Below are 22,748 nucleotides of genomic sequence, written 5' to 3'. Positions count from 1 at the left end.
AGCGCAGTAATGGATGATTCCGGTCTGATTGGGAGATGGGTGAAATTTATTCCTACCTTTGGTTCGTTTTCCGGGTCCCGCCAGTAGTCTCCCCGATTCGGCAGCCATTAGCTAATATGACTGTCGGTGAAGTGGCATATCACCGTTCATGTGCAAGAAAAAAAAAGTTACAAAAATGACGACGTCTTGAAGGCTATGAGCCAATGTAGGTGGAATCTGCCTTCAGGTCATGTCAATCACGGTAATATGGTTATCATCACAGCAGTTAGTAACACGTATATTATAGATTATAACGCCGGCCCAGGTCTGCAAACTCATTTGCTGCTGCCAATCTTTCGCCGCGGTGTCTGTCACGCCGGGATTTGGTCACCAAATACTCGTCAGGTAAAGCTCAGCTGGTTCACGTTATTTAGCGCCAGTTCGCCCCGTTGCAAACCGGATCCGATCCGCTGAGTGAAACGGGGTCGCTTGCTACCTTGGCTTGACTGCCAGCACGAGCAAGTTACAGAGCACCCCCACCTCCCTCTATGAATGATCACTTACAGATGTGTAGCAGAGAAGTCCACCAGCTAGCCTCAGCCGTGGCTCACTAGCTAGCCACGTTACTCAATGTGTGGTTTGCTAGCAGCGTTGATGTTTTGAACAAGTAGCGGCAACGCCGGGACATTAACTGTGATTGGCCTCGCTACAGTCATTTGTGGAAAAAAATGTGCACTCAATTCCACGTATCACATCATTCACAAGATAAAGCAATTGATTATGTTTTGACAACTGTTGTTTACTATATGCTAACATTAGCTTGCTAGCTAACGTTAGCATGCCACTGAAGATAGCTAGCCATCTTGCAGACTGTCTTGGAAGCAAACTGTACCCTTTCTCCGTTGCTCTGCTGTCCTTTAAATTGAAACTCTCTGGTGTGTCATTGCCAGAAACCAATCCTCAAACGTTGTATGCTTGTTGATCCACCATTCAACTATAATTCATTCAAAAACGCAAATTTTGCCATAATTATCATGGCCTACTGTCGCCACCGGACAAAGAGGGACAAGCAGGAGTATCGCGCACCATGGAAGGTTACATCTCATCACGAACATGGGGGAGCCCAAGTGTATGCTTCGTCAAATTACAAATAATTAAACATTATATAGATTAAGACACAGGTTGTATTGTATAGGAAATATAACTAAACAGTTTTTTTGTTAAACTATTTGTATCACCGCCATCAACAGCAGTCTTATAAATTGATAGAATATGTGTCGTACCTTTCACTGGTATATGTGGAACAGCTCAGAACAGACCATTTCCCAACGATACCCGAATTAAGGAATGAACAGTAATTAGACAGCCAATTAAGCACATTATCGGGGACATTATGATGAATATGTAATTAACGTCCAGTATTAACCTAGTAAGCTTCTATGTATAGATTATTTCAAATGTCAGAGCCTAATCAAAATGTATTGAAATACCAACATTTTAAAAAGCCAATAAATATTTTTATATTAATACTTTACATTTTCCTAACATCCATTCTGATGTATTTATCATAACATTATAGTTAAAAGCTTGTCACCGCCCACCGTGTCCTGCCTCTCCTCTTAACTTCAGATACCCCCCTCCCCTCTCACCCTCTCCAGGCACAGACAGGAGGCCCATTGCGACAGAAGAGGGTTGCGAAAGACCAGACAAGCCGCTCTGGGAATGGGACCATAAATCAGAAGCAAGAATAACTTTGTCTTCTTTCGGGTGTTCCCACTCCGTCATCTTTTCTTCCAACGGGAATGACCTATTCATCTGTAGAAGAAGGATCAGGTGTAAGAAAACCACAAATGGGATAAAGTACTGGTATTTGTTTCTTTATATTGCCAAGTAGGCATGTCAATTTTCATCCAAACTTTTTATTTTATTTACTTTTTTTAAGTTGAAGGACTTTTAAACGCATTTATGACATGCCTTAAATTGAGGCGTGGAAATCCTTTTGTAACAAATGCTCTTTCCTAGAATAAAGCAACGGAAGTCTTTTGTTGAAGAGGCTGTGATTTCCAAAGGTGCGTCTCTGGAGCCCTGTGGTGTATGGCGCTAAAAGGCGTCGAAGTAGGCAGAGAGGTTTACTGGTTTCCATCCTAGTCACAATGGCCAAGTGGTTTAAGGAGTTCCCCATCAACCTGAAAAACGGTGCCGACAGGCTCCGCTCAGCCTCTGAATCAGGCTCACAACCTAAAGCCGGGCTGGTGTCCAGCATCGGTTCCAAAACAGCAGGCTCCAAAACGAGCCATCGCAAGAACTCCTCTGGTGAGAACACAGGCGGAGGAGTCGGGTCTCTCCTGTCCGGAAGAAACCGAAAGAACTCCGCCACAGAGATGAGTAGAAGCGGGGCCCTCTCCCCGAAAGATGGAAAAGTTTGGGAGAATCTCCTGTCTGGGAAAAGTCGCAAGAACTCCAAAGCGGAGCCGGTGTTCGAGGAGCAGCACAGACCCCCGAAAAGCTCTCCATCTGCCCACGCGTTCATCAGCCGGCTGATCAGAGTGGACAAACAGGACAAAAGCCCCAACTTCAACAGCGCCACCATCACCAATCAAGTGGTACCCGAAGCAGAGAAGCCAGTCCAGTGCAAGACCGAGACGGTGAGTAGCCGATGGAAACATCTTCTTTGATTCTTTTAATTACTTATATTATTAAGGGACCGTGATTTTGCTCGAAACTAAATACATGTTTTCTGACAGCTGTTTGCTGACTTGGTTTGTTTCCCAGCCTATTTTTTCAGGTGCTATTCATTGCACTTCAGTTCTGAGTGTTTCCATTTTATTCTATAGGCTAGAAGGAAACATTCTGCTGGCAGGCTTCACTACTCAGATTACTTTCAGATTAAGATGTTACATGATTTGTGTATAATGGTCCAAAGGATTACTCCACCAAATATCTATAACCTAAAACGAGCTTTCCCTCTGACATGTTAATACATCAGTGCCTTTACACAAATAAGTACAATTCACAGTTCACAGTTTTGTATTATTATGACAAACTATAATATATTTTTTATCTAATAAAAAATAATGTCTACAATTAAGCTGTCTGGTAGTAAATAAAGTAATGCAAATGATTCAGCAGCAACATCAGTGATCAGTGATCAGCAGCAATTATAACAGTGCGACCTCTCTGCATAATAAGTACTATCTAAGTATTTTTAGATTGTGGTATTACTACTTTTATTTCAATAACCAATTTGAATACTTCTTCCACCACCGGTAATCAGGTTCTGCATGTGAAATTTATTTATTTGCATATAATCTTTGGTAGCATTCTCTTAGCATGGTGTCATTAATGCTGTTGACTATAATGTAGCACAGATCCAGTCCAAACTGCGAAAATTGATATTATTGTTTCAGTTTCTCCCTCCCATTTGTTTCCACTATACCCATTGTGTCCACTTCTCCCAGTCTGTCTTTCTATCTCTCTGTCTCTTCCTCTCCACCCTTCGCCTTTACACCCGCCGACCTCCCCTTGGATACAAAGCTGTGGTCGGACATGAGGCCTTACCTTCCTGTGTGTAATCTGGACCAGTATCCCTCTTCTCTCACCCCTCCTTCCTCTGCCTCACCTTCCTCTTTCACTGACTATCATGTTATAAAAAGCATCGTGTTATTTGACACATAGGCGCTAACCCAAGTCCCCTCCAGCTTGGCTTTGAAAAAAAAGGGAGAAAGATAGTGAAGTCAGGGATCGTGACAGTGGGGAGGGGGTTGAGGAAAAAAGACACACAAAAGAGAGGAAGAATAACATGGGAGTTTTATATTTCAGGAAGTCCCTATTATTGATCTCCTCTGCAGTCACCAGGTTTGTTACTGTGACTGTTATGTCTTATGATGTTATACGTAACATGCTGTTAGACCTGCAACTGCATCTGTGTGGTCGTCTGCATTTAAACCGCTCAAACAACCATCTGAGTTGTTGTCTTTCAAATCTGCTACGTTATTATATACACAAACTAATGCCCACATTTCTTTGGCAAGGGACATGACTGGAAGTGATTGGATTGAGACAACTTCACTTTACACAATTGTCTCTCGGTCAGTTGCTTGTAAAACAAACAAGAAGTTTTATGACACTGATAAGATGGCTAGACCAGAGAATAGAGGCCGTGAACAGACAGATATGTGAAGAGAATGGATTAACAACAAAGAACGCCTCTTTAGACAAGAGGAGGTGTCAGGTATTCTTCTGACTGACAGTTCTTTTTTTGTCTGACATCGACACCAACCCTCATTTTGAGCTACAGCTGAAATAAAGAAGCGATCGGTTCGGTCGTAATTTATGTGGCAGCTATTTTTTTAAACTGCTAAAATAGTAAAATGAGGGTTTTCTGTCTTTCTGCGCCACATATCGAATATCTTTTTGGTTGAGACTTTTCTTTGGACAAGACATTTGGTCAAATATAATATAATTTCCTTTTTTTGGACATTTTATATACAAAATGATTAGTTTGATAGTAAAAAAAACAACACATTAACACATTATATGAATCTGGACGAATCCAGGGTCTTTTCTTGCTTTTTATTTTCAGTAGCTGCATGTCGTTGGATATTACTATCCAAACTCTGCCACTTCCAGTGGCAGAGTTTGGGCGATTCAACTATTTACACAATGTTTGATGCCACTCGGAAAACATGTATTGTTTTTATTTCCAATCATGCATGAAAGAAATAGTGATTTCCCGCGTTTTTGGATCCAGGTGATCATCCTTGAGGATTACGCAGATCCCTTTGATGCCCAGAACACCCGAGAGCAAAGAGAGGCCGAAAGGGTCGGGGAGAACGATGGATACATGGAGCCTTACGATGCCCAGCAGATGATTACCGGTGAGACATTCCTCAATGTGCTCTTACTGCCTTCTAGCTGTCAGCTGTGCCCGTGATATTTCATTCAGTCCCTGAATGACAGATCCTGTCCAGCAGACGTTTCCACACGTAGCCCCTGTGTGAATGAATGCCATTTTCAGTCTCTGCAGGCCGAGCAGCGAGCGCACAAACCCCTCGGGGTTGCCTGGCAACTGTGCTGCGTTCGGACAATAGGTGCAGTTTCCTGCCGCTGCTTCCTCTTTCCTGTCTCTGTTTCCTGGTACTATTCTCTAAAAAGGAAGTCGGCCCTCAGTGCCCCCTCCACCTCCTCTCGGACGCGACTCCGTGTAACCCCCTATATGGACCTGTCTGACCATTAATCAAAACTTCCCAGCATCGAGGAAGACTGGTGGTCTGTCGGACAATCACATGCTCCCCGACCTTTCATTCCATCACTCCATTGTTTTAAGTACAAGGGTGACACAATAGCCTGCTGTGAATGTAGATGGTTTATTGCGGTTCAATCAGTGCCTGTGGTACTTCCAGGCCTCCTCAGAGAAGTCTACAGAGGATGTGATGATGTGTCTGAGTCAATTTATGAGGCTTAAATCATACTGAGGAAGTGAGAAGGAGTCTGATGTCACTGTGACTCAATTAGCAAGGCAGCTGACCTGCATCATCTTTTATAAAGGCTTTAAGAATAATAATAAAAAAGTGAATACATATGTTACTCTGTGTTATCGATCAGTTATAAGCCATTAACAGGAAGGACTTCTGGGCAGCCAGTTTGTGAGTGATTGGACCGTATAACAACCCCCTGAAACAAAATTGATTAATTTACAACTTATGTAACATTTATTAATGTATTACCAACATTCATAACAGCATTATAGCCAAATAAAAACAGTCCCTACACATGCATATCTCTGTGTGGTGGTTCTATACAGATTTTAATCTCGAATGTCTTGTTTTCTACCTGCAAGAGATTAGACGTCGGGGGTCCAAGGACCTGCTGAAGGTGTGTGTGCTGGTGGAGGCGAGCGAGGGGACGGTGGAGGACTGTCCGCTCGTGCCCCTACAGATATATGACGTCCCATATGAGGGCAGCGGTGACGGGGACAAGGCGGCGGTCATGCGGCCTGAGCTGGATGCCCGACCCTCCACTGAGTACGAGTTGCCCTGGGAGTGGAAGAAAGAGCATATTGTCAAAACTCTGTCAGGTACAGCAGATGTTTTTTTTACACCACATCCATCTTCACCGCAGACACAAAGCTATCTGAAAACAAGCAAAGGACCAAGGAAATGGTTTCTTCTGTGCAACACCTGAACTGAATTGCCAGCACTTTCAGATCGTTAATCTTTTCTTTATCTTCATAAATTATACAGCAACACTTTTCAAAGTGAATAAAAGACATATATCACTGGCGACAGGGTTGCTGAACTCATATAACCCTTCCACTTCTCTACCTCAGATCCATAGGAGGTGTATTTGTTCAAAACAACAACAAAGGCCTGCTTTCACATTTATATTTCATATGCTGCATAGACCAACAGCATATTGAATCACATCTTGCATGATTCATCAAACTGCCAACTTCTTATTTTTGTATTTACTGAAGGCTTAACTCAGTTCTTTCTTTGCACGAATTGATATCTTCTCTCGTCTCTCTTCTTCCCCCAGCACAGTTTGACGGCCCTGAACGCCAAACCAAGGATGAAACGCCTCACCCCACACTCACCAGGCAGCCCCAGCATCCGCTGGCCCCGCCTCCGCAGCAGCATCAGCACCTGAGGCAGAAAAGCTGGACCCAGAAGATCCTGCGGTCCTCTCCTACGGCGCTGACGCCCCCCAGCGGCATCCCCGACACCGAGGCGTGCTGCGTTGACCCCTGCCTGCCGATGGAAAAGCAGAGGTGAGGAGCAGTGGCGACCTTTAGATATTTAATACTATATTGTTATGAGTGTCAGAATGTGTCTGCTCATGCGTCTTATAAGCCTCACTCCAGATTGGTAATAGCTTTCAGTGTTTATGTAAGATGTCACGATCAAGAGGTTTGTATGAAATGAGGATCTAGACCTGATAAGCAGCAGATGAAACCTAATCCCCCTCTCTCGCACCCTTTGTCTCAGCTGGTACCACGGCTGTGTGACTCGTCAGGAGGCGGAGTTTCAGCTGCAGTCCTGCAAGGAGGCCAGCTTCCTGGTCAGGAACAGCGAGTCGGACAGCAGCAAGTACTCCATTGCCCTCAAGTGAGTGCAGCGTGAAAGTGCATCGCTGGTGTCTCAAGCGCTGAAAGTCTACATATTGATCACATACGGTGCTCTGTGAAAAGATTCAGATGGATGTGGTCCAGTGGTAAAATCCACAGAGGAAAATTGTTTAAGTCATGTCCTTTTTAAGAGTCGAACAAAAGATCCTCACTCAGTAATAAAGGCTCCTAGCAGTTTTAACAGTGTTATGTTACTATCTTATGGAGATTTCTCGTTAGGTGTTATCAAATCACCATCGCAAAGGAGAAGAAGCAACATACATATATAACACATGATTTGCATGATTGAGAGTCAATCTACTTTCAAGTTGAGCCAAATCATAGCAGAGATGCATTAAATTTAACCTCAACAAATTACTCCTATGTATACTATACATCACAAATCACATATATCATCTTCATATTTGTTCTCTCCTTCGGTGCGCTTTGTGCGACTCAGGACGAGCCAAGGCTGCGTTCACATCATCGTTGCCCAGACCAAAGAGAACGGCTACACCCTGGACCAGAGCAGCTGCGTGTTCGCCAGCATCCCAGAGGTGGTGCACCACTACTGCTCCCGCCGTCTGCCTTTCGACGGCGCTGAGCACATGACTCTGCTGCATCCAGTGCCTCGCATCCACTGACTCCACCTCACCCGAGCTGAGGTATACAAAACGAACACACCTCGAGGCCCGCAGGGACAAAATATTTCCAGAAATCAGTCCCGGCCTCACCTCTCTGACCAGTGTGTACTTCTACTTCTCCGGTCACACTTCATAACTTGACTGTATGACACTACTTTGTGTTATTTTTATGATGTTTTTATTTGATGATCAGAAAACATTTGCAGCTCACCCTGTGTCTCACCAGATGCCTCCTTCTGTCTTCATTTCACTTTGATGCTCAGCTGATGCAAAACTTCCAGGCTGCTGTTTTGCATCTGAGGCGATGAGGCAATTTTAATGATGAAATTGGAGTTGGATGGGGACCAAGACTCTTACACTGATGTTATAATTATCTAGTCTGGCTCTATTAGAAGCTCCACGTGATAGTTTTGTTATTATTACTAAGAGAAATTTACTATGAAGCAGAAAGGATTTCTGACTTAGTCGTGTGTGGCTCTCCTTCTCCCTCTGGTGGATGTGCCGGTACACTGCACCAACGTGCCGACACAAAGAAGTCTCTTCTTTCCTCAAATTTGATGGTCAAAATCCTAACACGGAGCATATCATTACACTTATTATGAACAAAGAGCAGCTATTTTATGATGTTGCGCTTGCAGCATGTTTCTAATTTATGCTCTTATGGTTGTAACTGATACCCCTTGAGGATTTCCTCTGTTTTACTGTGAATGAGGGAGTTGTTCCACTGTGTTATCTGCACTGTGAAGAGTGAGTGATTCACCCTGATGCAATGTGCTTGACGGACCACGGCTTTACAATTGTTGGTGTTTTCATTACGAGAACTACTGAGACCACACTTCCTTTTCAGCTAAATAACCCTGTCCATTCTGTGGAAAACCCTTCAGATTATTATGATTTGTGTTGAGAAAATATTGTTAACTGCATGGTTTTTGTCAGACTTATTTATGTCTACCTATGGGAATCATTTATCAAATTACAAAAATTGGAAATAAACCTTTTTTTTTTTACTGTAAAAAAAACAAAGAAGCCATTGTTCATTCAGACTTCTGATGCTGTTTCCTCAGGGTTTAATGCCCCCTGGTGCTAAGAGACAGAAGACCAAGTGGACAAGTGGCAACCATATTGGATTTTTTTTCTTTGTGTATTTGAAATGTAACTCAAACATTCGGCCTGGTATGTGTACTCTTGATTTAGAGATGCTTGAAATCATTCGGACAACTCTGATCTGAAACAAAGCCGGGATGATAATAAAATATAGTTTAACTAAGGTTAAGTTTTGTCTTATGTTCTCTTGTTTTGGAGGTCTGCCAGTTTCTATATCTCTTCAAAGCTTTAAGCAAGGTCAGTTTATAATTTTTGGCAGAGCACTGAAGCAGATGCTATACGAGGACACACACCTGCAATGCATAACTCACCGTTCTACTACACTTTTGCTTTGTCAAGACCTGTTGTTCATAAATTGTAAAACCGATTAGACAATAAAAGTATGTGAATCTTGATGCCGGAGGTCCCCTGTGGCCTTCCTTCTGATTCCAATGCATCAACAACATGAACAGCAACATGAGGCTGTTTGTGTCAGTGATGCGTGTCCTGAAAGGGAGTGATCAAAGCATCAAGCTGCCTCATCGTCCCAGAGGAAGCAGCCTCTTCACAGACTGAATGAGGGCACTTTTGAGTTTAATGAATCTTTTAGCTGCAAGAGCTTGATTGTGGTTTCAATGGTTTGGTAATTTGTCTGGAAGTTTAGTGATCCAATTGGCTAAAAGGGAATAGAATATTATGCCAGGTTAGAGTGAAAAGGTCGGGGGCAAAGGTCACATGGGGAGATTAGTCTGAGCCGAGGATCATGTTGAGGATAAACATCTTGCGTTGCACTGAGTCCTGTGCTGTGGGTAGATCTGAGGTAAACGCAGCACTAAAAACAGACAAAGAGTAACAGTAGTACTATTACACCTGTGTCAAGGACGCTAAATGTGAAGGAAAATAAGAGCAATGGACACCAAGCCTCCTTTTCTTACGTATCATCGCCCCTCTCCTTTACCTCACTCTGTGCCTGTTACCTGAGGCCATGAAGTATGTCTGTCACCTTGACTCTCGGGGAGCACACTATCTATTTAGGGCCGAGAGTTTGGTTTTAATTCATGAAGGAAAGTGACCCACAGTTTAGATTTCCTCTAAATCCAGAGGTAACTTTCAGTTCACTTGCTTTTAGTTGCAGGTGACTAATGAGAGGCCCTTTTACCTGCTTTGCTACAAACAAATAATTGTCTATCAGTGGGGAGAGTACCGATGCAGCAATGCAAATGTGTCAGCAACCTTTGATACTGAAAGTCCAGGCTGAAAGTAAAAAAGTAAAAGGGTAAACAACTTATCTGAAATGTGACAAGGGCCTCAAGTACACACATAAGCCAAAATGACATGGGACCGCTGGTTTCAGCTTTAACAATGTGGTCTTTCAGCCATTTAGAAAGTAACTACAGCTGTGCAATAAATGTAGCGGGCTGGATGTGTAAAGCAACATACATGGAGTACCTTAAAAGAGCACTTCAGTAAATGTGATTCGTGACTTTCCACCACAGCCCGTTATATCAAAGCATGTTCTTTATGAGTCAGGCGTGCCAGGCTCTTGTAACTCATATGTCGCCTGACTGGTGCGCTGCAGCCATAAGGTCTCCCTGAGGTCTTCTATCAAGATGGATTTCATGAACCTGAGGAAAGCAGGCCCTCTCAAATTCTACCTGGAAAGGGATTAATCATCACGCGATATAGACCCGGAGCAATCTTCGCCACTGTATACTTGAATGCATAATTTCATTTTGTTCTCACATGTATGCCGCCCTTTCTCTCGTGCTGGCGACCTCTCGGGCTTGCATGACAGCTTGACGTGATCCCCGCCTGACTCTGCTTGATGGACGTGGCGGCTTGACATCTGGGCGTCGCTTGACCTGCTCTGCTGGTAACCAAAGTTTCCCTGTCTTCCTTATCAGATGCTTCAGGCTCGGTGCCATGTGACCCGGCCCGGCTTTGTGTCTCTCGTCTCCTTTCCTCACACTGGCAGCACCTGCCATGTGTGATCCATCAGCCGAGACTCGTGCCTTTTAGGTTGAACCGGCTCAGCTTGTAGGGTCAGGCATGTTTTTAGATACTGTTTGCAGGATGTCCTGCAGCCATTGTTTGTCCAAGTGTGGTTGAAAAGGCCACGTGACTGACAATTAAGTAACTGCCCCGGAGCATAACTCCGGGAGGATGCGCGTCTCACAACTCAACTCGTACAACTCTGTTAACAAATTCATTCAGTAGCCTCTTTTACTTTATAACAGAATGCCATTGTCTTCTATTATCTCATTAAAATACAAAATACATTTATAGTCGAAAGATATGCACAAAATAAATGACATTACTTACCACTCCAAACTCTGTTCTTTTAAATGAATGAACATCTCCTATAGGTATACTTTTTAACTGAACTATACTTTTATGAGTTTACATTAAAAAAAAACTTTTTATGTAACACAATGCATTGATTCCCAACATTGTATGGCTTGTGTCCCCTCACAAAAAGCAGTGTGTATGGGCCCTTTGTAACATTTAATATGCTTATGAGTTGAGAGCAGTTTTACCAAAGAGTGATTTCCCCTCTAAATTTCTCTTACTTAAATAAATGTTCATCTCTCCAACGCATTAGTCATCTCATGGCCCCTCAGATGGATCCTGTGACTCTTTGGAAACACTCCACCACCAGCTAATGCAGCGTGTGCATTGATGCACCACCATTATATGATACCTATTTTCTGCTCAAGTGGACATTACTCCACTATATTAACATAGCAATATGTCTGCTGCTATTTTAATGCATCATACAAAGAACCTTTAGACTCTAAAGGTTCTCTGGATAATTTACTTCTCTAAAGTTTAGAGAAGTAAACGATCTGAATACTTCTTCCACCAGGATTACTGTATTTCTGATTTATGTGACTGCTGTTGCAGTTTGTGTTTTACATATTGAATAATATATTCTGTATATACCTACAGCTGCTTCACAAACTCTGTTGCTAACTGGCATTTAATCTTTATTCTCTTTCTTTTACTGCAAGGTGTTTATATCATTTTGTCAACCCCCTTATGATAACAGCTGTTGTACTGATCTTTTGGAAGAAGAAAACAGTTAGCCAAGGCTGTTAACGGTCTTAACAGGTTGTTTGTTTCCCCTCAGGCTATGACATAGTTAACAGTCATGGACACTGTTGTGTTTTGAATTGTTAACCTATCTACAGGCCCCGCACCTCCAGCTCAAATATTCAAACAGCCCAATCAGAGGACGCCCTTTGAGAACACAGCGGGCGGAGGAATGAAAGCAGATAGGGTGAACCCCGCCCAGAGACGCTGCCTGACCAGGAATCAGTTTCTCATTATTGCTGAAGGTAAGGAGAGGAGACTCAAGCACAATTACACCCAGAAGTGAAGGAATCCCGAAGGAGAGGATCTGGGATTCAGCTGCTCAGCATTTCGTCTTTCAATTTGACGGGCAGCTGCGAAAGCCAATGAGGTGGAAGATGAAGTGTTGATTTACAACGTGTGTTTGTGTGCGTGTGCGTGTGCGTGTGTGTAAGACACTGAGGGACAGTAAGTGTGCTAACAGTCATAGAAACTTGAACATTCCACTGTGATTATACCACTGCTTTCCAAGTTACATATTTGACTAATGTACTCCATAAATTGGATTCACTCCCTGCATATGCAGTCCTTCATTCACAAACACATGCACACAAACACTCTTTACTTTCCCTCACACCCTCTCTCTCTCTTTGTTTCTCTCTCTCTCTTCCTTCCTCTCCTCCCTTTGTCTCTCTCTCTCTCTCTTTTGAAGAAGTTTTCCATGCAGATCCAAGTCAAACATCTGGGTCAGCTTATATCTAGTGGAACAAGACTTGCAGGATATTGTTGGCAGGATGTGCGAGCTGGAGCAGTTTACTCTGTGGGAATCCCCAATACACACACACACACACACACACACACACACACACACACACACACACACAAAGAGAGACACTGCGCCATTCAACTTGATTTCCAGGTGCAGCAATCGCTGCCCGTCATGTCAATGAATACTTGTGCAGCATGAAGGATTTTTAGGTATGCAAAATCAAACACACAGCAATACATAGTTGGTTAAATGCCATGTTTAATATTTTGAAGAATGCATTGGTTATTACCAAAAAGGATTACAAAATATGCACAAGAACGGGGATAAATCATATTGTATTGTTCAACGCTGAGTACATACACTACTATGATAATTTGCAACTTAATACAGGTTCACAAATTATTCATGCCCAAGAAGTGCTCAAACATCCTGCTTTGCCTTCTGCAAAACTCTGACTTCTTTGTCTTTTTCTCCACTGCCTAATTCAGAACATGCTGTCAAAACTGCTACATTTAAATGGAAAGAAGTTGAATATATACCCTGTCCTGTATGTAAAGTCTCTCACTGCTTTGAGTGCGACTTGCTCCCCGATATAATTTGGTCTGAAAAACAGTTGCAGAGGAGAAAGCACGATTACTGTGCACCCACCAACTTTCTGCCGGACCGCTCCTCTCCTGTTTAGTTGTAGCGTTTACAGATTGCACAAGACAAAAACATCTTACTCTGTCCTCTTTTCCCTTACAGTTATTTCCCCTCCTCCTCTTTTACACCCGGCCCACCCTTTCCCCTTCACCCTCTTTCCTCCTCCCTCCTCTCCCTCACCCCCCATTTCGCTCTTGCACTGATTCAATTTTACTTCGCCGCCGAATCGCCTTCTGCCGGTTTCTCATCTGTTTTGCAATCCAGGAAGAAGTCGTTGCAGGCGACTGTGAGCGCGCCCATCAGGATGATGAACTCGGTGAAGTCCACCTCCCCGTCGTTATTGGCGTCCAGGTCGTTCATCACCTTCTCAACCGCTTCATTATCTTTGGAGCCCTGACAGAGGGGGAACAGAGCGAGACTTAAGAATGTGTCCCGTGTTACGTGTGTGTGTGTATGTGTGTGTACGTGCAAACATTGCTGCACAAGCCTGTCTGAACTTGTGTGTCTGACTATGTGAGCGCATACCTCCGCTTGTGTGTCACATATTTGCCAACAGCATTAGTGTGCTGGCGTTGCCTCATCGCACTCCTTCTCTTACCCCGGCTCCTAAGTAAGTCCCCAGCTCCTCTAGAAGCAGCTCCTTCAGTTCGCCTCGGCTCAGCGTAAACTTGTCGCCCTCCTTCCCAGAGTACTTGTGGAAGGTCTTTATGAGCATCTGCATGGCGCTCTCCAGGTTGGAACTGGGCTCCTTGGACATGCTGTGAAAGGTATCAGGGTCAAAAGGTCAAAGTCTGCCGCAAAATGCCCGCTCCAGCCCAAGCTGCATGTGCGGCCACATGGCAGTCGAGGCCGAAGCCGCCTCTGAGTCAAAGTGATAGCGGACAGACAGATGGATGGATAGAAGGAAGCTGTTTTTTTTTGTCTACCATGTCTACACAATGGGTTGAATAACGCTCTGCGTTTAGTGCAGAGGATATTACTGACCCAAATTTGGAATAGTGCGGCCACTGTGTGTGCGTGACCTTACTGGGTTTTACATTTCAGAGGTTTGGATGGAAAGATGGAGGATGGCTTTGGAAAAGCTTTTCGAAACAATCTTACACACATTGTGTCCGGCATCTTGGAGCTTCTTGTGCTGGACTTGTGGAGAGACTGCACACACAGACACAGATAATTCACTGACAATGATGCAAAAACAGACAGAGAGGGAAGCTTTTCTATCTCAATGTGTAAAACATAAAAAGGGAATGCACTCCTCACGTCACCTCAAAGTTTGTGCCGTCCACTTCTCGGGTTGAGGCTTCTCTAAGCTGACTGGGTAATGCATGTAACGATTAACAGTGTGGTATCGGTGAAAAGTCGTTTCAGCGTTGAACGCGTCTCAATTCGCTGTCTGTTGATCGTGTAACAGCCTCGTCATTAAAGATGGAAACCAGGAGAGAAACACAAAACTCGTCTGGTCGCCAGGTAATCACATTCAGACACTAAGGGGGCCGAGTAGCACGAGGTTCCAGCCAACTGTTTTCTCTGACGCTCGCTCACTTCCATGCTCGCTCAAGTCTAAAGTTTAGGGACAGAGCTCTCTAAAAATAAAAGTCGACGGCATTGTTTCGAGGCTAATCCATAACCACGCAGAATACTGATGGATGCAACCAATCAATCACTCCCTATGTGCATGTTTTATTAACCACCGGCCATCACAGGAGGAGACAGGGATGCTGATGTCATTCGTCGGTTATTGCATCTCTTTATGCTGTAGCGCATTGTGCCCGAGCGGTCAGAGTTGTAGACGCCGGAGACAAAAGAGGAGGCCAGTGGACACCAAAGCTGGCTAACTGGAAAATCTATAGGGGTCATCTGTCTCACTCCCTGACACGAGACAATTGGGAACCATGGAGACGAAAAAAGCTGTCAGTAACACAATATAGTGTGTGGTTATAATGAATATGCACTATGTAAACATGTTGATGGAGCAATATCTACGTCAGGGTACGAGTGACGTTGAACGTTTGGTTAACACACAGTTCAATGTACCGATGGTTTGGTATATCCTTGCCATGTTTATAGTTGATATTCATACATTTTACATACTTAATTCTACATCAACGCCAGTGTATTCTCATTCAGTTTTCTCAACATTGCTTCGCTACAAAATACCTCATGGTTTCACTTGCTTGAAGTATAGATTTCCTGTCATGCTCATCTCAAAGCTTCAAAAGAAGGCAAGAAAAAAGATGTTGAAAGGACTCCAGTGGTCCTCCGCTGAGCGCCCACTATCCAGTGTCTCCCTGCTCTGAAGGGTTTTGAATCCACCGCTGTTTGCTGCAGTTACAGCTGATAAAATGTGTTAAATCTACTTTTCAAGTGAACCTCCATGAGCTGCGAAGGAGAAAGGAGTGGGAAGAACCCCCAAGCTGTCTGTCTTACCTGAGTGCTGATGGACGGCCTTCTTTGTCTTTGAAGAGGTGCAGGGGACAAAGCCAAGGCAGAGATGGATGGGGAGAGAGTTTGCCCGTGTCTTAAATATCACCTGGCCCCCCCTCTCTCCTCCCCTTTCTCCTCACCCCCCAAACCCTCTTACATAGTTCTCTTTCTCTATCCTCCCTCTTTTTCTCTCTCTTTTTCTTTGCAGGTGCTTTCTCTCCATCACACACACACACACGCACACACAGATACAAGATATCTGTATTCTTGCAAGCATATACTGGGCCACATAAATACAAATGTGTTATTGTCACAGTTTTATTCAATATTAGCCGTTAAACATGTTACATGGAATTTGCAAAAATTATACAGCATTGCGTATGAAGTGGAAATACCAGCAACGTGGAGTTTACTGGACATGACAGCGGACTGAAATGAATCCAGCTGCTGAACACGCTCACACACCCTCCAGTACTGGACAGGAAATAAACAGAGTACATCAATGCACGATGATGAGAGCCTGCACAATACCCTGGGAATGGCCCCCTTATCTCCGACATTTTGTCCCAAAGCACATTCATATATTTGTATATACACTTCTTATATCCGCTGGGAGGGTTCTTGACACAGGCTTTTATCTTTCTTTATCACAGAATGAATGGGACTCATGTGTCAATGAAAATCTGCCTGCAAACACTCCCAGCCATAAATCTGATGTGTTTCGTTCCAGCATGTTTTTAATCTAATGGAGTTAAGGCTGGGTGGGGTTCATACTATGAGGCAGTTCAATCTTTTTGTTGAGAGAACTTGGCGTTCAGAGTTCACTCCGTCTATCTGCACTTCCAGATAGATTAAAAAAGAAAGCGTTAGCTGCGAAAGATTCATTTACAGATATATTTAATCCAGGTCTACTTCACGCTAAATGTTGCTTGTGCAAGTCTTTAAAGAAATGCCAGCAAAGTGAATTATGCTTTATCCAGTTTATTTTAAAAAAAAAATCATTTTGCTTATGATGATTAATTGAGAGCAAAGACGTGCCTCTCAACACGTCTGGTTAATGTACATGTTGAACAGAAAACTGGCTGCAGATAACGCAAGAGTGTGATATGTCTCCGATATTCACAGGAAGTACCATGTTTAGAAAACGATTTGATATAAGAGGAATATAGATGGAAATCATAATATAGACTAAATAGCCCAACATGTGCAGTATGTTTGTTAGTAATAAAGCATGCAGGAAACACAGCGTACTACAAGTATAAAGGCTGAGCAGAGGGAGTGTAAATGAGACAGTATTTACAATGGGAGTGTCGCAGTGAGGCAGGGTGACCACATGACTCACAGGTTTATTTGTTTTGCCCATTTTGCTGCAGAGCAGTTTGTAGTGCCAGGTGCTGTTACAGGGCATACGGTCCACATTTGGTAGTGTGCCCAAAATGTGTGCGCCTTCAGCAAGACACGGCTGGCCAGGTACATATAACATAGAGGGCCTGCAACGCGAGCCTTTTTCTCATGGCTGCATTATTTATGAGGAGACAACTTACAAATCATTAAATTGTAATTAACAAATTGCATATAATGTGACATTGCAGTACGTCTTCAAGTGATCTCCATAGTGGTCCAAACAAGAAAGAGTTAGGTTCAAAAGTTACATACAAAGAGGCCATGTCGAACTTAAATATTTGGCCACAATAATTGCAATACAATGTAGGAAATATGTTTCTGAAAGCATGCAACATCTTATGTAGTAGTAGTTGGAAATAATCACACCACAAAGATTCATATAGCTGGCTCAGTATTCTTTTTTTTTTTTTTTTAAAGCACTTGGCCTGATGGGCAGGATCAGTGGAGCCCGGGATTACGTTCATGTAATTGTTTGTGTCCCAGGGTGTGTTACCCCTCGAATGCCTAATCCAGTGGTTTCCCAATGCCTGTGACTCAAGGATCCAGTTGCAGGTCAAACAGGGTCTTTAAACTGTAAGAGGGTGTAACGGACCAACAGCCTAAACAACTGGTGTTAAAACAAGCAGGAAGCAACAAGCAACACTTTGCTCTTTTCCTTAAAGCAAAGTTTCTGTCACTCCCACCCTGTTGTACCAGGAGTCGCTCCAGATAATGTACCATCCAGCATAATTATGGATCAATAACATTTAAATGCCATATGGTTTAAAAGACACGCAACAAATTAAGATGCACAAATTGTATTGTAAAGCACATAAGATAAAAATTGCCAACAGGTGAACCTGGTATGGGCTTCTTTAATTTTCTTTTTGTTTTTACTTCTTGATGTTTGTTGTCTTGGTGTTTGCTGTCTTGTTCTTTTCTGCCAGCTCTAATCCAGGTGGATTAGGTTGCATGAACACCTTCTCTGGCAGACTCCTCTGGTCACCCGTCCACTCCCATGGAACTATTCTCGGCTCCCATTTGACTTTAACGCGTTCTTTGGTGTTGATTCCATTCAAGAACCTTAATTATTTAGCCTATGGGGCCACACTTTATCTTCCAGTATCTAATCTGTGGATGAATACAACTGAAGGGAATATGCTATACATGAAATTAACCCCTTTGGCAATTACAGAAATTAAAGAAAGAGACAGAGAGCCTACAAAGACTAGAAAGGTGGGGCAGTGACAGAGTAGACAATTATTTTGGGTTGAAGCAATACAAATCTTTAGCAAAACAATGTGTTTATTGTCATGCCAAATCAGCTCAGAGTTATAAGTAGTGTAGAGGAGTTCAGGATGAGAGCCAGATTAAGATAAAAGTGGGACGAGGACGTTATTTAAACTTAACATTAACTGCAGTGACACTTTGGTCACGTGCGTCAGTGTGGCTGCTGCAGGTAAATCATATTTTGCAGTAAGCGTTTCACAGGGATATGGCATGCATATGATAGTGTACATCTGCATGCTATCATAGTGTAGTATCATGAGGTAAATGTGCTATATAGTGGGATGCATATGCTGTACATATGAACATAGTGGTAAGTAGTGGTGCAAAGCAATTATTCTACCGTTACATATCATTTATGAGGATTGGAGCTGGCCATTTAGTGTTTTTCAACTTCTGTCAATATTTTGTATTTCAAGGTTGTATGAATTAAAAAAAGAAAATCTTTAGTGGTTTACCAACTTATGTTGGCATTAATGCTGAGTTCTGTGTAGTGTTGTATGCAAGCGAGTAGTGTGATTTTATTTGTTTTACTGAATGATTGGATAGTCCCCTATGAGATTGCCTCCTCTATCTTCTTCTCCACTTCTTCCCCAGCCACATCTACAGCTTTCTCCACCTTTTCTATTTCCGCTATCATCTCGTCTTGTTTCACCAACACGGCCACTCCTGCCGCCGCTTCCTCCATATCTACCGCCGCCATTGCTTTCTTCTCCTCTTCCTTTGCCGCCTCAGGCAGCGTCTCACCCTCTGACTTTAATTCTACCGTTACACCTCCATTTTCTTCTACCTTTACTTCAGGAACTGCTTCTACTTTGGCATCATTACTGGCCTCTGGCTTTGCTTCCTCCTTTGCCTCTGCGTTTGCTTCCGGCTTTGCTTCCTCTTTTGCCTCTGCGTTTGCTTCTGGCTTCTTCGCCTCTTTGTCCGGACCGGTAGCTTCAGGACCGGTGGCACAAACCGCCGGTTCGGGCGCAGCCTTTTCGGCAGGCTCCTCTTTGGCTGGCTCCTCTTTGGCGAGGCTGCGCTGCTCGCTGAGCGACACCGCCAGGTAGCCGACCAGCTTCAGGTACTCCTCAAAACCGACCTTGCCGTCTTGGTTGGCATCCAGTCCATGGCCCATGTTTTTGACCGCCTCCTTGCTGTCTGTGTCCTGGACGGTAGGCACAAACAACCATGAGACAATCAAGCATGATGATTAGTAACTCTACCTGGACTCCCACCGGAGAAAATCACCATACATGATTAGTAAATGACCCTCTATCTGCGGCTCTATCTACATTATGATGCTGATGAATGTCATTCTATCATAAGGGATCACTTTTCCCTTTTCACCCGCTGTATATTACACCACCAATTGGTCACAATGCTTGTGTTAAAATTCTCAAAAGGTTCAAACTAGCCAGTGCTAATGCAAGATCATACTGTATGGTTCCCTGTGAGGTTGTTACATAATGCAAGTGTTAGTAATATTTCAGAAAAGGTTCAGTGAAGGTTTCCTAACCGAAAGGATGTTGGAGAGCTGGCTCTTGACAAGGCTCTGGAATTGACTCTGTCCTAGACTCTCCTTCCCTTTAGTGGACTTCATGAAGACCTTCACCATGGTCTGAATCGCAGACTCCATGACTCCTCTGTCTGGGAAAAGGAAGAGGTCAAGACAATGGTGTCAGATAGACAGATAGCTATACATCGACAGACAGACATATCAACAGATAGATAGATAGATAGATAGATAGATAGATAGATAGATAGATCGATAGATCGATAGATCGATAGATAGATAGATAGATCATGGCATTAGTGATTAAACATGTTGTTGCTGTAGCATGTGGTGAAAGGCAGGTAGTTCCAGGGCGGTCTGATTCCAAACACATTGAAGTGACGGGCACATCCAGTGGAAAATAAAACAGCGGATCTCCTCGTGTCTCTGCGAGGCCTTTCGGTTCAGGTGTTGAATCCAGAGTCGCAATAAGGGAGGGACGGTGACGCGAGATAAGTGGAGAGGGTGAGAGGGAGTCTGATTGAGAGACGAGCTGTGATGCACAATGGAAGTTCTGATCTTTGATAGGTCATCTGATCTACTGAAGCTACAGAGGGGACTGGGCTTCAGGTTACCTAAGGGATTACCTAGTCCCTGTTTGCTCTGCCCTCTCTCTGTCTCGCTGTCTCGGCCTCTCTCTCTTCCAGTGCCACTCTCTCTTCCGTTGCCACTCTCTCTTCCGTTGCCTGCTAGCTGCTCTTTCTTCTTCTTCTACAGCCCTCACACTGTCGGACACAAATATACACAAACCCGCTTGACAATGAGGCTTCAAAACAATTCCAGTGCTTTTGGTACACACCAGCAGCAAATGCCTGCACACATATCATTTAAGATATAGACACGGACATAAATGTTGAGGTCGACAGGTAATTTTGCTCCAAGTGTAAAAAAAAAAAAAGCCAGGATGTGACACAGCGCTGCCAGAATTCCATTCATTGCTGTCCGCGGAGATCACTTAGACAGGAATTTACAGGCCAACTCCGCGCTAGTTTGCCCCAAAGCAGTGAGCGGATATGTTCAAGGCGACTCGTCCGTCAGCTTCAGTATTAAAATGCCGCAGAGCAAACAACAGTTTACAGTGGCGACAAAAACACTCATTAGTGTATAGATAGTATTTGCTCGTGTCAGCTGAGCGTCATAACTCCATCACTGAAGTGCATATAGAACCCTCCAGACAAACAATGCATCTAATGCAAGCAGACATGTAGCCAATAAGGCACATGCCTCAGGAGACCTCTGACACTAGAACATAGACAAGGCCATTCAAATATAAAATGTACCTCAGCCGCTCTCAGATTGCACTATTTGACCTACTGATCTCTAACTGTTTGGCTCTGACCCATTCACAATACAACCACAGGTGTGCATATATTAGAGCAAGCATACAATACCAGATGTTCAATACAGCTCGAATGGAAATACAATGATTCAAAAAGGGGTCATTTTGACACTTCACAAAATAAAACGTCCTTTGTTGTAGAGCATGTTTTTGGTGATATTGCACACACAGCCCGTGTTCTGGAGGCACTTTAGGGGACTTCTTCCTGCACAGGTGACACACCCTCCTCAGCAAGAGTACACAAGGCCTCGGTACGTCCTGTCCAAAAATACTCAGCAAAGACATTTCTTCTATTCTTAGATTGACGTTTTCTGTCCATTCTCACATTCATTATTCACCATATGGGGCCATTATCGTGGTGGGACAGAATCCACACACACACGTGCCCTAATTCCAACACATTAATTGCCTCACCTGCACCCACAGAACAAAGACAACCCACTTTGTCTGAAAAGGCCCCAAATTCAAATAATTAAATATACAGGCCTACAACCAGAAGTTTCCCGTTTCCCTCCAGAGCCCAAAGGAGATGGAGTATTGCGTTTCCACACGGGCGAATGTGATACGGTATGTGCGCAGAGTAATGGCAATACTACCGCTCGTGTGCGGCATCAAATATTAACAGAGGAACAAGTTGGGTTGTGGCTGTAAGTTGCGGTGAGCCGACGTACATCGTCTGTCTCTCACCCGCTTCCTATAGGGTTGAAAACGCCAGACAATTGAGCGTTGCGCAACACTATACAGTGTGCCTCATCACCATCAACACGATGAGCTGTTTGAATTATTTAACAATGAAGTTGTCGCAAACGACACAGCTGCACCAAATACCCGACCACCAAGACAGGCGGATACAATCCTTGTCTTTGTATATAAAGCATATTGTGCACAAAAACAACTTTGATTCTAGCGCACAATTGCGCTCTTACGCGCGACCCGGATGCCCACTGGATATACCACGTAAGCTCAAATACTGTCACCTCAAGTCAGTTCAATTTTTCATAGGCTGTTTGCAACTGATCGGCAACCTGACAACTGATCTACATCAAAATATCAAATATCTTTCCGAGAGCATGTTGGCAATCAAACACCGGCAATAAAGCCGCCCAGAGACGCAGAAACACCGCCATATACTCTACTTTATAAAGAGGCAACGTGAGCCTAAACACTTCTGCGGGCGGGAGTCATTGGAACCGCGCTGAAGTCACACCGTGGCCAAGTTTCATGGGATGGCTCTCGCAAGAGTATCGAAACGTGGCAAAAAAAAAAAAAAAAAAAACCCCGATGAACAAACACAACGTAAAAGAATGCAGAAAGACGCATTGGACTCACCGTTTAGCGTCTGCGGGACAACTGAAGTGTATAAATGTGCGCAAATTTGAGTTTCTGCTCTCTTCTCCGCCTTTCTACGCCTCTTTCAGCCTAGAGAACTTGCCAAACTAGTAGGACAGCAGAATCTCTTCCGTGATTTAGGCGCTTTTCTT

The 22,748-nt window shown here is 43.7% G+C and overlaps 4 protein-coding genes across 6 annotated transcripts in view; 1 reads left to right on the top strand and 3 right to left on the bottom strand.

Moving 5' to 3' along the window:
• The window catches only part of pygo2 (pygopus homolog 2 (Drosophila)), a 5,383-nt gene extending 4,334 nt beyond the window's left edge, over positions 1 to 1,049 (bottom strand). Inside the window, exons 1-2 of one of the 3 annotated variants that reach the window (XM_068576160.1) lie at positions 872 to 1,049; positions 57 to 120 (exon numbers count right to left, since the gene is read on the bottom strand). In XM_068576160.1, coding sequence (XP_068432261.1) covers positions 57 to 108 — 52 coding nt within the window. In that variant the 5' untranslated portion in view covers positions 109 to 120; positions 872 to 1,049. Of the gene's footprint in view, positions 1 to 56 lie in introns of all 3 variants that reach the window. The other 2 variants (XM_068576159.1, XM_068576161.1) reach the window with 2 other exon arrangements.
• Positions 1,050 to 1,680: 631 nt separating this feature from the next.
• Positions 1,681 to 8,962, top strand: she (Src homology 2 domain containing E). Its single transcript, XM_068575786.1, has 6 exons — positions 1,681 to 2,624; positions 4,730 to 4,856; positions 5,819 to 6,055; positions 6,517 to 6,748; positions 6,966 to 7,085; positions 7,545 to 8,962. The coding sequence occupies exons 1-6, from the start codon at positions 2,133 to 2,135 to the stop codon at positions 7,726 to 7,728; spliced, it is 1,392 nt and encodes a 463-aa protein (XP_068431887.1). The 5' UTR covers positions 1,681 to 2,132; the 3' UTR covers positions 7,729 to 8,962.
• Positions 8,963 to 13,504: 4,542 nt separating this feature from the next.
• On the bottom strand, positions 13,505 to 14,051 carry s100s (S100 calcium binding protein S). The gene is made up of 2 exons (XM_068576019.1): positions 13,893 to 14,051; positions 13,505 to 13,687 (listed from the first exon to the last, which is right to left on the bottom strand). The coding sequence occupies exons 1-2, from the start codon at positions 14,049 to 14,051 to the stop codon at positions 13,505 to 13,507; spliced, it is 342 nt and encodes a 113-aa protein (XP_068432120.1).
• A 1,982-nt stretch (positions 14,052 to 16,033) lies between these two features.
• On the bottom strand, positions 16,034 to 22,731 carry s100u (S100 calcium binding protein U). The gene is made up of 3 exons (XM_068576305.1): positions 22,597 to 22,731; positions 19,893 to 20,023; positions 16,034 to 19,541 (listed from the first exon to the last, which is right to left on the bottom strand). The coding sequence occupies exons 2-3, from the start codon at positions 20,010 to 20,012 to the stop codon at positions 18,942 to 18,944; spliced, it is 720 nt and encodes a 239-aa protein (XP_068432406.1). The 5' UTR covers positions 20,013 to 20,023; positions 22,597 to 22,731; the 3' UTR covers positions 16,034 to 18,941.
• Positions 22,732 to 22,748: the final 17 nt, after the last annotated feature.

Source organism: Clinocottus analis, unplaced genomic scaffold (genome assembly GCF_023055335.1).
Source record: "Clinocottus analis isolate CAN_PGR_092001 unplaced genomic scaffold, fCliAna1.0.p SCAF_14, whole genome shotgun sequence".
In the NCBI taxonomy this organism is placed as follows: domain Eukaryota; kingdom Metazoa; phylum Chordata; class Actinopteri; order Perciformes; family Cottidae; genus Clinocottus; species Clinocottus analis.
Note: the sequence above shows the minus strand (reverse complement) of the source record. Positions and strands in the feature narration are given on the sequence as shown.

What these genes read in the sequence shown, in the direction of transcription:
- she (XM_068575786.1), top strand. Translation starts at nt 2,133, where the DNA reads ATGGCCAAGTGGTTTAAGGAGTTCCCCATCAACCTGAAAAACGGTGCC. An exon ending in CTGCCGATGGAAAAGCAGAG is followed by an intron (nt 6,749 to 6,965) that starts GTGAGGAGCAGT and finishes CCTTTGTCTCAG; the next exon opens with CTGGTACCACGGCTGTGTGA. An exon ending in AAGTACTCCATTGCCCTCAA is followed by an intron (nt 7,086 to 7,544) that starts GTGAGTGCAGCG and finishes TGTGCGACTCAG; the next exon opens with GACGAGCCAAGGCTGCGTTC.
- s100s (XM_068576019.1), bottom strand. Translation starts at nt 14,051, where the DNA reads ATGTCCAAGGAGCCCAGTTCCAACCTGGAGAGCGCCATGCAGATGCTC. An exon ending in GGACTTACTTAGGAGCCGGG is followed by an intron (nt 13,688 to 13,892) that starts GTAAGAGAAGGA and finishes CCCCTCTGTCAG; the next exon opens with GGCTCCAAAGATAATGAAGC.
- s100u (XM_068576305.1), bottom strand. Translation starts at nt 20,012, where the DNA reads ATGGAGTCTGCGATTCAGACCATGGTGAAGGTCTTCATGAAGTCCACT. An exon ending in AGCTCTCCAACATCCTTTCG is followed by an intron (nt 19,542 to 19,892) that starts GTTAGGAAACCT and finishes CCTACCGTCCAG; the next exon opens with GACACAGACAGCAAGGAGGC.